The sequence below is a fragment of the Thamnophis sirtalis genome, unplaced genomic scaffold (genome assembly GCF_051295495.1).
Source record: "Thamnophis sirtalis isolate CommonGarterSnake01/CBP01778 unplaced genomic scaffold, rThaSir2_p1.2 scaffold_17, whole genome shotgun sequence".
NCBI classification, from domain to species: Eukaryota; Metazoa; Chordata; class Lepidosauria; order Squamata; family Natricidae; genus Thamnophis; species Thamnophis sirtalis.
The window spans coordinates 3,351,619-3,364,459 of record NW_028261397.1 but is presented as its reverse complement, the minus strand read 5'-3'; the positions used below and the strand labels follow the sequence as shown (position 1 = coordinate 3,364,459).

The following is a 12,841-nucleotide window of genomic DNA, read 5'->3' as shown; positions in this document are numbered from 1 at the left end:
CGTTAAACTGGGAAGGCGCAGGGAGCCTTCATGCGCACGCGCACCGGGACTGGTTGCCACGGAAACGGCCAGCCGTTTACCCACCCAAGATGGGCGCTACGGCAAGCGAGAGGGAAAGGGGATGCCCGTCCCGTCATTATATAGCGCCGATCTCGTGAGCAACGGCAAGAACGGAGTGATGGGGACGGGGCGGAGAGTCATGTTCGCGGGATGGAGCAGCGGCGCTGCTCCTCCGGGTAAGTGGACGGTCCCTCGAGAGGCGGCGGGGAACGGAGACGAAGCCCCGGGGCTTAATGTGAGCGGGACGGAGAGACCGGTCGGAGTGGGAGTGAGGACTACCGCTCCCAGCGTGCCCCGCGAAGCCCCATCGCGAGCTTCGACGGTTAGCGACCGCGATGCATGACGGGGATTGTGGTTTTGGGAAGAGTAAGACCCCCCACCATACCCCTCGGTCTGTCTACCAGACCCTTCTCCAACTGGGCGCCCTCCTGTACGATGGGAGTTGTAGTCCGGAGCCCCAGGAGGATAGGGGCGAAAAATGATGACACCCCACCCCATTAATCGTAGACATTTTGTGCCCGTTCTGGTTAGGAAGCCCCCTCCCCAATAGAACATCTGCCCTTCTTGAGCGGTGGTGCCCCTGAGCATGTGCAGAGTTCATGGCTTCTTGGATACCGAGATTCCTGGGGGTGTTTGGGGTGGGAAATGGAGCCCAAAGGCGACCCATATGCTTTTGGACTACAGTTCCCATCGTTTGTGGTGTGGACAGTGGGATTTGTAGCTCAGGACCCCAACCTGAGGGACATTATCATAATGATAATCATAATATTTGTCAATAATATTTGTGATACGTTTTTAAATGTTCAGTTGACTGAGTTTCATGTTTAATGAATTAATAATAATAATGATAATGATGATGCTGATGTATTTGTGATGCATTTTTGAATGTTCAGTTGATTGAGTTTCATGTTTAATGAATAACAACAACAACAACAACAACAACAACAACAACAACAACAAGTTATCCGCACAAATGCCATTATTATAAGTGAAGCAAACAGTTGAAGAAGAAAAACATGCACTGGCTGATTACTTAAAAGAAAGTCAAGAACATCTATTAATCGAAGTAAAGAACAAAAATCTACTGAAGGCCCAACAGACGAAACAAGAATACAGAAAAGATGTGATAAAATCAAGAATGGAGAGTTGGCAGAACAAAGCACTGCATGGCCAATTTCTGGAAAAAATAAAAGATAAAGTGGACAGTGAACAAACTTGGTTATGGTTAACAGCAGGCACATTAAAGAAAGAAACAGAGTCACTAATCCTGGCTGAGCAAGAACAAGCTATCCGCACAAATGCCATTAAGGCCAAAATCGAAAAATCCTCTGATGATGCCAAATGCAGACTTTGCAAAGAAGCTGACGAAACTGTTGATCACATACTCAGCTGCTGTAAAAAAAATCGCGCAGACTTATTATAAATTGCGGCACAATTCAGTAGCACAAATGATCCATTGGAATTTGTGCAAAAATTATAATATTAAAACAGCAACAAACTGGTGGGAACATCAGCCTGAAAAAGTCACCGAAAATCAGATGGTCAATATCTTGTGGGATTTCCGCATACAAACAGACAAAATACTGGCGCATAATACACCAGACATCACACTGGTTGAGAAAAATAAGGTCACAATCATAGACATCGCAATACCAGGTGATAGCAGGGTCGCCGAGAAGGAACATGAAAAAATCGCAAGATACCAGGACTTAAAAATTGAAATTCAACGACTATGGCACAAACCAGCAGTGGTAATTCCAGTGGTAATTGGCACGCTGGGTGCTACTCCAAAAGCACTGGAATTACATTTAAAACAGTTAAAAATTGACAAAATCACCATCAGTCAAATGCAAAAAGCCGCACTGCTTGGATCTGCACGCATATTACGAAAATACGTTACGACGTCCTAGGACCCTGGATGGGGCCCGACTAGTAACCAATGCCAAATCCGGCGAAACAACTGGCCGCTGTGATACAATTGTATAATAATATAATGTAGCTTCGTGCAATAACACCAGCAGAAGTGCAAAAAACTGCGCTACTCAGAACATCATGTATTTTAAGAAGGTCCTTGGTTGATACCTTGGACGCTGGCAGCGAACCATATCAACCATTAGCACCAGTCAATGATATTTGCGACACATCTTTAAATGTGCACTTGACTGAGTTTCATGCTTAATGAATAAAAGAAATAATAATAAACAACTAACTATAGCAATAATGACAGCAAGAGCACCTTCTGTAGGATTTACCGCTTACAATTTTTTTTAAAGTTAGGAACAGTTTGTTAACGACAGCGAAAATGTTTTCAGGCATTTTTTTTCTCAAATGAGTAACTTGCTTCCTGCTTGGCAGACAAACTGGTTTCTTTCTTCTGTAGTAGTAAACATTTTTATTTTTGTTACTTGGATAAAACCAGAAACAAACAGCAAAGAAAAAAAGGGGGCAAGGAATAGAATACATAATATGTATATCCAATATCTCCACCTGTTTTATTTAGTTGTTTATCGAATTCACTGTATATACACACACATCATGTGGAGTCTTATTGGTATTTTATTTAATATCATTTAAACATTTATCTAATTAAAAATATTGCTGTATACAGCTATATACTGAGCTGAGTCTTAAGTGAGAATTCAGAAGATGAGATTTATTGTACTGATTAAGAGAAAAGTAAATGTTTTCCCCCCCTTTAGTTATCTATTAACAAAACCATTGAAACAGCTGTTGACGGGAGTGTCAGATGAGTTCTGTTTTCCCAGCATGAATGGATAGTAAATCACATAGGAATGAGGAAGGCAATTTAAATAAAAGGTTAAATCGTGGCAAAACTTTGTTAAAAGTTTGGTCCAGTGGCCCTAATTTAATCTTTCTTTAGATAACCATTGGTCTGGATGATTGACTTTTCATTGGCACGAGAAAGGCAATTATTTTAGCTGTTTATTTCTGCAGAGGTGCCCTAAAATAAAAGTTATTTCAGATATTTATACAAAAAGTTTTTTCCCCCTTTACATTCTGTCAATCAACCCAGATGTGATTTCTCTCACAAGATTAGTGGTTCACATTTGGTCAATACTTTTGCCTTTTGCTGGTATAAAATAACAAAACCTTCTTAATCCAATCTGGTCAGAGGTCTTTTGTACAGAATGCAGGATAACAGCTTTGGAAGGGACCTTGGAGGTCTTCTAGTCCAATTAGTCAAGCCAAAAACCCTTCCTCCTTTCTTCTTCTTTCTTCCATCTTTTCCTTCCTTCCTTCCTTCCTTTCTTCCTTCCCTCCCTCCCTCTTTTCCTTCCTCCCCGAGGTCACGTGACCTGATTTTGCAACCTTCCGGCAAGCGACGTCCATGGGGTTTGTAAAAGAAGGCAGATTCACTTCACCGGTTGAAGAGCTGCAATGATTCACTTAACAACCATGGCAAGGAAAGTCGTAAAATGGGGCAAAACTCAAATCAACCGATGACTCACTGACTGAGCAATGTAAATTTGGGGCTGAATTACAGTCGTAAGTCGAGGAGTACCCGAAATTGTTTTGGTTTTGAGTTTTGAGCAGTTTGAGTGTCCCATTTTTGGTGGGGGGTCCCTCATCTTCAGATAAGGTTCGATTGTCTTCGGAGAGTTGAAAAATTTCCCCACTGATTCGGGAGGCGTCACGAGGACAGATTCACTTAACCGGTTGAACAGCTGCAATGATTCACTTAACAACCGTGGCAAGAAAAGTCTAAAAATGAGGCAAAATTCAATGAACTGATGTTAAGTCAGTTAATTGTTTAAAAGTCTTAAAACGGGGCAAAATTCAATGAACTGATGTTAAATCAAAATTCAATTAACTGATGTTGAATTAACTGATGTCTGAGCAACGGAAAATGGGGCTGAATGATGGTTAAGTCGAGGATGACCTGAAATTATTTCAGGTTTGAGTTTTGAGCAGTTTGAGTGGTCCTTTTTGCGATCCCATTTTTTTTTTTGGGGGGGGGGGGCTCATCTTCAGATGAGGTTCGAGTGTCTTCGCAGAGTTGAAAAACGTCCCCACTGATTCGGGAGGCGTCACAAGGGCAATGTTTTTTTTCCATTGTAAAACCACAGACGCAGATAGGTTCATCATATGATTGTCCGTTAACTGTCAGGATTTGCTTTGGTGATAATTGTATTTTTTTTATCGGAGTTTGGCATTTTGTGACTGTTTTTTTTTTTATTTTAATGCTGGTGTTTTTCTTAGAAAAACTGAGAATTTCCTCTTTCGCCTTCTCCTTTGCAGCTGTCGGCTGTTTCGGAATGATGGCGAATAGACTGGGCCTTTTCGCGCTGCTGTTGTTATCCTTTGCCTCGTTCGCTGCCTCCGGTAAGTGACTTTGGCTTGCGAAAGGAAGGACTTCGGAGCTTTCTGGTTTCCTTTTTCAACCTTTTCAACATCTGCTTCCTGTTTTTTCACAGCTGCTTTAGAGTTTTTCAAACTTAACCGCTTTCAGCTGTGTGGACTTCAACCCCCAGAATTTCTCAGCCAGCAGAATTCCATCCTTCTTAAAACAGGCTGGCTGGGGAATTCTGGGAATTGAAATCCACCCCTCTTAAAGCACACTGGCTGGGGTATTCTGGGAGTGGAAGTCCACCCATCCTAAAGCATGCATGCTGGGGGATTATGGGAGTGGAAGTCCACCCCTCTTAAAGGATGCTGCCTGGGGGATTCTGGGAGTGGAAGCCCACCCATCTTAAAGGATGCTGGCTGGGGGATTCTGGGAGTGGAAGTCCATCCCTCTTAAAGGATGCTGGCTGCGGAATTTTGGGAGTGGAAGTCCATCCCTCTTAAAGTATGCTGGCTGGGGGATTCTGGGAGTGGAAGTCCATCTCTCTTAAAGCACGCTGGCTGGGGAATTCTGGGAGTGGAAGTCCACCCCTCTTAAAGGATGCTGGCTGGGGAATTCTGGGAGTGGAAGTCCACCCCTCTTAAAGGATGCTGGCTGGGGGATTCTGGGAGTGGAAGTCCACCCCTCTTAAAGCATGCATGCTGGGGAATTCTGGGATTTGAAGTCCATCCCTCTTAAAAGAGGCTGGCTGGGAAATTCTGGTAATGGAAGTTACCCATCTTAAAGCGGGCTGGCTGGGGAATTCTGGGAATTGAAATCCACCCCTCTGGCTGGGCGATTCTGGGAGTGGAAGTCCACCCATCTTAAAGCATGCATGCTGGGGAATTCTGGGAGTTGATGTTCACCCATCTTAAAGCATTCTGGCTGGGGGATTCTGGGAGTTGGCATCCCCCCAGGTTAAAGTTGCCATATTGGAAAAACACGGCTGTAGATAAACCAGCTGGTTAGGTTCATCTCGTCTTCCCTTTCCAGCACCTGCCCCTATTTATGCACGCATGGATGCAAATGGGATATTTTTAAACTACGTCCCTAAATCTAGAGGCAGGTTCCTTCTCCCTTCTTTCTGTCTACCCTGTTTCCTTCTTTCTCATCACCTCCCTCCTTCCCCTTCCTTCCCTTCCTTCCTTCATACGCCGGCACGGGATTAAATATCATCAATACGCGGACGATACTCAATTGTATCTCTCCGCCCCGTGCCAACTCAGCGAAGCGGTGGAAGTGATGTGCCAGTGCCTGGAGGCTGTCAGGGTCTGGATGGGAGCGAACAAGCTTGCACTCAATCCAGACAAGACCGAGTGGCTATTGATGTTGCCTCCCAAGGATGGTCCAGACATTCCATCCCTTAGCCTGGGGGGGTGAAATCTTACACCCCTCAGAGAAGGTCCGCAACTTAGGTGTCCTCCTGGATTTGCAGCTGACATTAGAATACCACCTGTCGGCTGTGACCAGGGGGGCTTTTGCCCAGGTTCGCCTGGTGCACCAGCTGCGGCCCTACCTGGACCGGGAGGCACTTCAAATGGTCACTCATGCCCTCGTCACCTCAAGACTGGATTACTGTAATGCACTGTACATGGGGCTGCCCCTGAAGAGTGTTCGGAGACTACAATTGGTCCAGAATGCAGCCACGCGAGCGATAATGGGTACACCCATGTCACACCTATCCTCTGCGAGCTGCACTGGCTCCCCATTGGTCTCCGGACGCGCTTCAAAGTGCTAGTCGTTACTTTTAAAGCCCAACATGGTTTAGGACCTGGATATCTGAGAGACCGCCTCCTGCCACATACCTCCCAACGGCCAACAAGATCACACAGGTTGGGCCTCCTCCGAGTGCCGTCGACCGGACAGTGCCGGCTGGCGACCCCTCGGGGGAGGGCTGCGCCAGCCCTGTGGAATGAGCTACCCGTAGAAATCTGGGGCTTTAGGGGGAGGGGGGAGGGGGGAAATATAATACGTCTTAGATCTCAAAGCACATGATTGCACTTGTATACTGTGGCTTTTTAATGTTAGTGTAAAAATAGGACAAGCTGAACATATTGATAGACAATAGAAATACACCGAAGGGAGGAGTAGAGTGAAAGAAGAAAGAGGGGTAGCGAGGGTGGGAGAGAGGATTGGAGGCAGGAGGAGAAGGAAGGGAGGGAATGTATTGGGAGAGAGGAGCGATAGAGGGGGAGGGGAAGTAGGTAGTAGAGGGGAATGTTGGAACGAAGAATGTAAGTTGGAGGGGGTGAAAGAGGGTGTATGGTGGGTCAAGGTGGCATATTGGGTTTGTATTTTGGGGGATATGGTCTATGAAAGCGAGGGCTGTGTTTATTATTCAATGTTATATGCCCCGGTCATGCACAGTATACATGTGATTGTATGAAATGAAATGGAAATGGAAATAAACGTATTTTGAAAGAAAGAAAAAAAAACGACAGAAATCCAGACCCTTACCACTCTCCCGGCCTTTCGTAAAGCCATTAAGACCTGGCTGTTCCGGCAGGCCTGGGGCTGTTGATTATATCCAGCCCCACTGGACTGGTTGTATGGTGTGTCAATTTTAATATTGTATTTCTTATTTTATAATTTTTAAATAAGCTTTTTTATCTTGCTTGTGAGCCGCCCAGAGTCCCAATGGGAGTGGGCGGCATACAAATTTCATTAAACTCGAAACTTATGCATGCATGGATGCAAATGAGATATTTTTAAACTATGTCCCTAAATCTAGAGGCAGGTTCCTTCTCCCTCCCTTCTGTCCACCCTGTTTCCTTCTTTCTCATCACCTCCCTCCTTCCCCTTCCTTCCACTCCTTCCTTCTGCCATGGTTCCAAGTAATAAATCCATTTCAAGCAACAATCCAAGGCAAGTAGATTCCTGAAAGAATAGCTTTATTGGAAACATCATGTTGGCACATAGCTGGTGAAAACTGACTCTGAAAAGTCCCACGGTTTTTCACCTACTTAAAAGTTTTTCTCTCAACCCCAAACAATCAGTTACATGGTCCATTCAAGGCGCTGTCTGATGGTCTGGTGACATCACTCCTCCTTCCTCCGACCAGGTGTGAGAACGTCCTTGGTTCCCAAGAGAAAGTATTTTATTTTGACTACCCAACCACTGCTGTCTCTACCCCCCCCTTTCCTATCCCTTAGCCCCAGTGTGCCAGCACTAAAGCTCCAAGATAACTTCAGCCAGGCCAGCTTCAGGATTGACACCTACCTTCCTTCCTTCCTTCCTTCCTTCCTTCCTTCCTTCCTTCCTTCCTTCCTTCCTTCCTTCCTTCCTTCCTTCCTTCCTCTCCTTTCTTCCTTCTTCTCCTTCCTTCTTTTCTTCCTTCCTCCCTCTTCCTTCCTCTCCTTCCTTCCTTTCTCTCCTTCTTCTCTCTTCTTCCTCTCCTTTCTTCCTTCTTCTCCTTCCTTCTTTCCTTCCTTCCCTCTTTTCCTTCCTCTCCTTCCTTCCTTCTTTTCTCTCCTTCCTTTCTCTTCCTTTCTCTCCTTCCTTCCTTCTTTCCTTCCTTCCTTCCTCTCTCTTCCTTCCTCTCCTTCCTTCCTTTCTCTCATTCCTCTCTCTTCCTTCCTCTCCTTCCTTCCTTCTTTCCTTCCTTCCTTCTTTCCTTCCTTCCTTCTTTCCTTCCTTCCTCTCTCTTCCTTCCTCTCCTTCCTTTCTCTCCTTCCTCTCTCTTCCTTCCTCTCCTTCCTTCCTTCTTTTCTCTCCTTCCTTTCTCTTCCTTCCTTCTTTCCTTCCTTCTTTCCTTCCTTCCTTCCTCCCTCTTCCTTCCTCTCCTTCCTTCCTTTCTCTCCTTCCTCTCTCTTCCTTCCTCTCCTTTCTTCCTTCTTCTCCTTCCTTCTTTCCTTCCTTCCTCTCTCTTCCTTCCTCTCCTTCCTTCCTCTCCTTCCTTTCTCTCCTTCCTCTCTCTTCCTTCCTCTCCTTTCTTCCTTCTTCTCCTTTCTTCTTTCCTTCCTTCCTTCCTCTCTCTTCCTTCCTCTCCTTCCTTTCTCTCCTTCCTCTCTCTTCCTTCCTCTCCTTTCTCCCTTCTTCTCCTTCCTTCCTTCCTTCCTTCCTTCCTTCCTTCCTTCCTTCCTTCCTTCCTCTCCTTCCTCTCCTTCAATCCATCCATCTTGATTTGAAGTTGAAATCCACACATCTTAAAGCTGCCAACATTGAAAACCACTGGTCTAGAATCAGGAATCTCCAAACTTGGCAACTTTAAGACTTGTGGACTTCAACTCCCAGAATTCCTCAACCAGCCAGGAGGAATTCTGGGAGTCGAAGTCTCCCGATCTTAACGTTGTCAAGGTTGGACACTCCTAGGCTATAGTCAAAGAAGGATGACGTGGAAAATTGGAGGTGTTATACCCAAAAGGCAAATCTCTTCCAGGCCTTGATCTTAGATCCAGGGAAGCTCACGTGCCAGTCTCTTAAATGGACTGGATTATGTGGGTTCCAGGGATGCGGTGGCTCAGGGGCTAAGACACTGAGCTTGTCGATCAGAAAGGTCAGCAGTTCGACGGTTCAAATCCCTAGCATCGCGTAATGGAGGGAGCTCCCGTTACCTGTCCCAGCTTCTGCCAACCTAACAGTTCGAAAGCAGGTAAAACATAGCAATAGCAATAGCAGTTAGACTTATATACCGCTTCATAGGGCTTTCAGCCCTCTCTAAGCGGTTTACAGAGTCAGCATATCGCCCCCAACAACAATCCGGGTCCTCATTTTACCCACCTCGGAAGGATGGAAGGCTGAGTCAACCCTGAGCCGGTGAGATTTGAACAGCCGAACTGCAGAACTGCAGTCAGCTGAAGTAGCTTGCAGTGCTGCATTTAACCACTGCGCCACCTCGGCTCGTAGAGGTGTAAGTAGAAAAATAGGAACAACCTTTGGTGGGAAGGAAACAGCGTTCCGTGCGCCTTTGTCGTTGAGTCATGCCAGCCACATAACCACAGAGATGTCTTCAGACAGCTCTGGTTCTTCGGCTTTGAAACGGAGATGAGCACCGCCCCCTAGAGTCAGGAATGACAAGCACGCATGTACGAGGGGAACTTTTACCTTTGATGTGGGCTATCCATCCATTTCTGTCAAATCAAAATATTCTCAATCAAAACCGTAAACATGGGATGGAAAGGGACTCCAAACATTCCTGATGGCGTTTTTTTCTTCTTCCCAGTTGAAGATGTACCCCCTGCTTTCTCGGCTCCTGAAGCTGTTTCCCTGGAAAACCACAGCGTGAAAAAAATCAAACTCACCTTCCGGTAAGCTGATATTTCGCACCTTCCCCCTCAAGGTAAACACACCTGGGGAAAAAGCCAGGAAGTGCTAGCCTATTTCCTTGAAAGTAAGCCCTCCCCGAAAATATTGCAACACAGCAGCAGCCAGGAGGTGACCACGCTCGCTGCCTCCTGCACCTCAAAAATAATAAGACCTCCCCGAAAATAAGGCCAAGCACTTATTTTGGGGGTCAAAAGAAAATAAGACCCTGTCTTATTTTTGGAGAAACATGGTATCTATCCATCCATTCATCCATCATCCATCTATCTTTTACCTACCTACCTACCTACCTACCTACCTAATCATCTATGTATGTATGTATGTATGTGTCTGTCTGTCTGTCTGTCTTTCTGTCTGTCTATTTTACCCACCTACCTAATCATCCATCTATCTATATCTATCTATCCATCCATCCATCCATCCATCAATCTATATCATTTATCTACCTACCTAATCATCCATCTATCTATATCTATGTATCTCAGTGTTTTTTCAACCACTGTGCCGCGGCACACTAGTGTGCTGTGACATAGTGTAAGGTGTGCCGTGGGAAAATTACTTTATATATAGTCAATATAGGCACAGAGTTAATTTTTTTAACATTTTCTAATGGTGGTGTGCCTCGTGATTTTTTTCATGAAAAAAGTGTGCCTTTGCACAAAAAAGGTTGAAAAACACTGATCTATCTATCTATCTATCTATCTATCTATCTATCTATCTATCTATCTAATCTTTTTACCTACCTACCTACCTAATCATCCATCTATCTATATCTATCTATCATTTACTTAACTACCTACCTAATCATTCATCCATCCATCCATCTATCTTTTACCTACCTACCTACCTACCTACCTACCTATCATGTATGTATGTATGTATGTATGTATGTATCTACCTACCTACCTACCTACCTACCTACCTACCTACCTACCTACCTATCTATCTATCTATCTATCTATCTATCTATCTATCTATCTATCTATCTATCTATCTATCTATCTATCTATCTATCCATCTATTTTACCCACCTACCTAATCACCCATCTATTTATCTATATATCTATCTATCCATCCATCCATCAATCTATATCATTTATCTACCTATCTAATCATCCATCTATATCTATCTATCTATCTATCTATCTATCTATCTATCTATCTATCTATCTATCTATCTATCTATCTTTTACCTACCTACCTACCTAATCATCCATCCATCCATCCAGCCATCCATATCTATCTACCCTGTTTTCCCCAAAATAAGACCTCCCCGGATAATAAGCCCAATCGGGGCTTCTGAGCTCATGCTCTAAAATAAGCCCTCCCCGAAAATATTGCAACACCGCAGCAGCCATGAGGGGACCACGCTCACCGCCGCCTGCACCTCAAAAATAATAAGGCCTCCCCGAAAATAAGGCCAAGCGCTTATTTTGTCTTATTTTCAGGGAAACACAGTAATCAGGCAAGTCATTCGGGATGGAGTTACTCCCGATGATAAAAATTTGATTTTCTTCGTTCCGTTCGGACTTTCCGACTGGGTGTGTCTTGCAGGATGATGCTATCCGTGCAGTCAATCCTAATTTTCATGTCACCCTGGCTGGGTGATAGCAGGGCGGGACCCATCAGCAGGGCTAGAAAGCACCGGGGAAGGCTGAGGGCGCAAATTCTGCCAGCTATGTGTTCACAGCCCATCTGTGGCGTTTTCCTTTTCTGATGTCCCTGCAGTGCTCCACCCAATGACACTTTGGTGGTGAGGTTCAACATGACCTATACGTCCAAGGAGAATGTCACCATTGTTGAGTTGCCCGACCAGGTAAGTAGAATAATAGCAATAGCAATAGCAGTTAGACTTATATACCGCTTCATAGGGCTTTCAGCCCTCTCTAAGCGGTTTACAGAGTCAGCATATCGCCCCCAACAACAATCCGGGTCCTCATTTCACCCACCTCGGAAGGATGGAAGGCTGAGTGAACCCTGAGCCGGTGAGATTAGAACCGCTGAACTGCAGATAACAGTTGTTATCCCTTGTTTTATTGTAAGCCGCCCGGAGTCCTTCGGGAGTGGGCGGCATACAAATCAATAAAACTATAAACTAACTATAAACTATAATTGAAGTGGTCTGCAGTACTGCACTCTAACCACTGCGCCACCTCGGCCTAGTTGGAAGGGACCTTGGGGGTCTTCTAGTCCAACCCCCTGCCTAGGCAGGATACCCTATACCGTTCCAGACAAATGGCTATCCAGCATCTTCTTAAAGACTTCCAGTGTTGGGGCATTCACAACTTCTGGAGGCAACTTCTGTTCTACTGGTTAATTGTCCTCACTGTCAGGAAATTTCTCCTCAGTTCTAAGTTGCTTCTCTCCTTGATTAGTTCCCACCCATTGCTTCTTGTTCTACCCTCAGGTGCCTTGGAGAATAGTTTGACTCCCTCTTCTTTGGGGCAGCCCCTGAGATATTGGAAGGCAGCTATCATGTCTCCCCTGGTCCTTTTCATTAATACAATTACAGTACAGTACAATCCAATAGCAGAGTTGGAAGGGACCTCGGAGGTCCAGAGAAGGTCTGTGACTGTGAATCCTCCCATGAGAGACTTTGCTGGATGTGAAGGAGCAGAATTCACAGTCAATGAATAAAAGGGTTTTTTTTTGGGACCAGGAGTTTGCTTCAGGCTCTTGGGAAGCCTCGGTCAGGACAGCTGGATTGACATCCATGTGGCCCCCTGCCCCATCCTGTGACTCTCATTGACAGTTCATATACTTAATGTCTCCATCCCTGACAGGTCATAATTGCAGCAGGCCAAAAGGAAGCGCATTTCCTTGTGAAAGCTAAAGAGGTCGGGCAGGTGACGGTATATCTACAGGTGAACGCATCCCACAACACAGGGTAAGCATCTGTCCCAAGCCATGTTCAGCCGGTAATTCTAGTCATCCAGATGTAATATCACTTAAATGGCCATTTTTCCAATTTCTCTATTCAGAATAGAATGGAATGGAGTGGAGTGGAGTGGAGTGGAGTGGAGTGGAGTGGAATGGAATGGAATGGAATAAAGTACAGAATAGAATAGAGAATGGAATGGAATAGAATGGAACACAGAATAGAATAAGATAAAATAGAGAATAGAATAGAATGGAGAATAGAGTAGAATAGATTATAGAATAGAATTGAATGGA

At 45.0% G+C, this 12,841-nt stretch overlaps 1 protein-coding gene across 1 annotated transcript in view; it reads left to right on the top strand.

The window, feature by feature from the left end:
* Positions 1–77: 77 nt before the first annotated feature.
* The window catches only part of CTNS (cystinosin, lysosomal cystine transporter), a gene marked incomplete in the record, with an annotated part of 26,721 nt that continues 13,957 nt past the window's right edge, over positions 78–12,841 (top strand). The window contains 5 exon segments of the mRNA XM_087702881.1: positions 78–236; positions 4,321–4,404; positions 9,567–9,651; positions 11,396–11,483; positions 12,451–12,554. Coding sequence (XP_087559007.1) covers positions 122–236; positions 4,321–4,404; positions 9,567–9,651; positions 11,396–11,483; positions 12,451–12,554 — 476 coding nt within the window.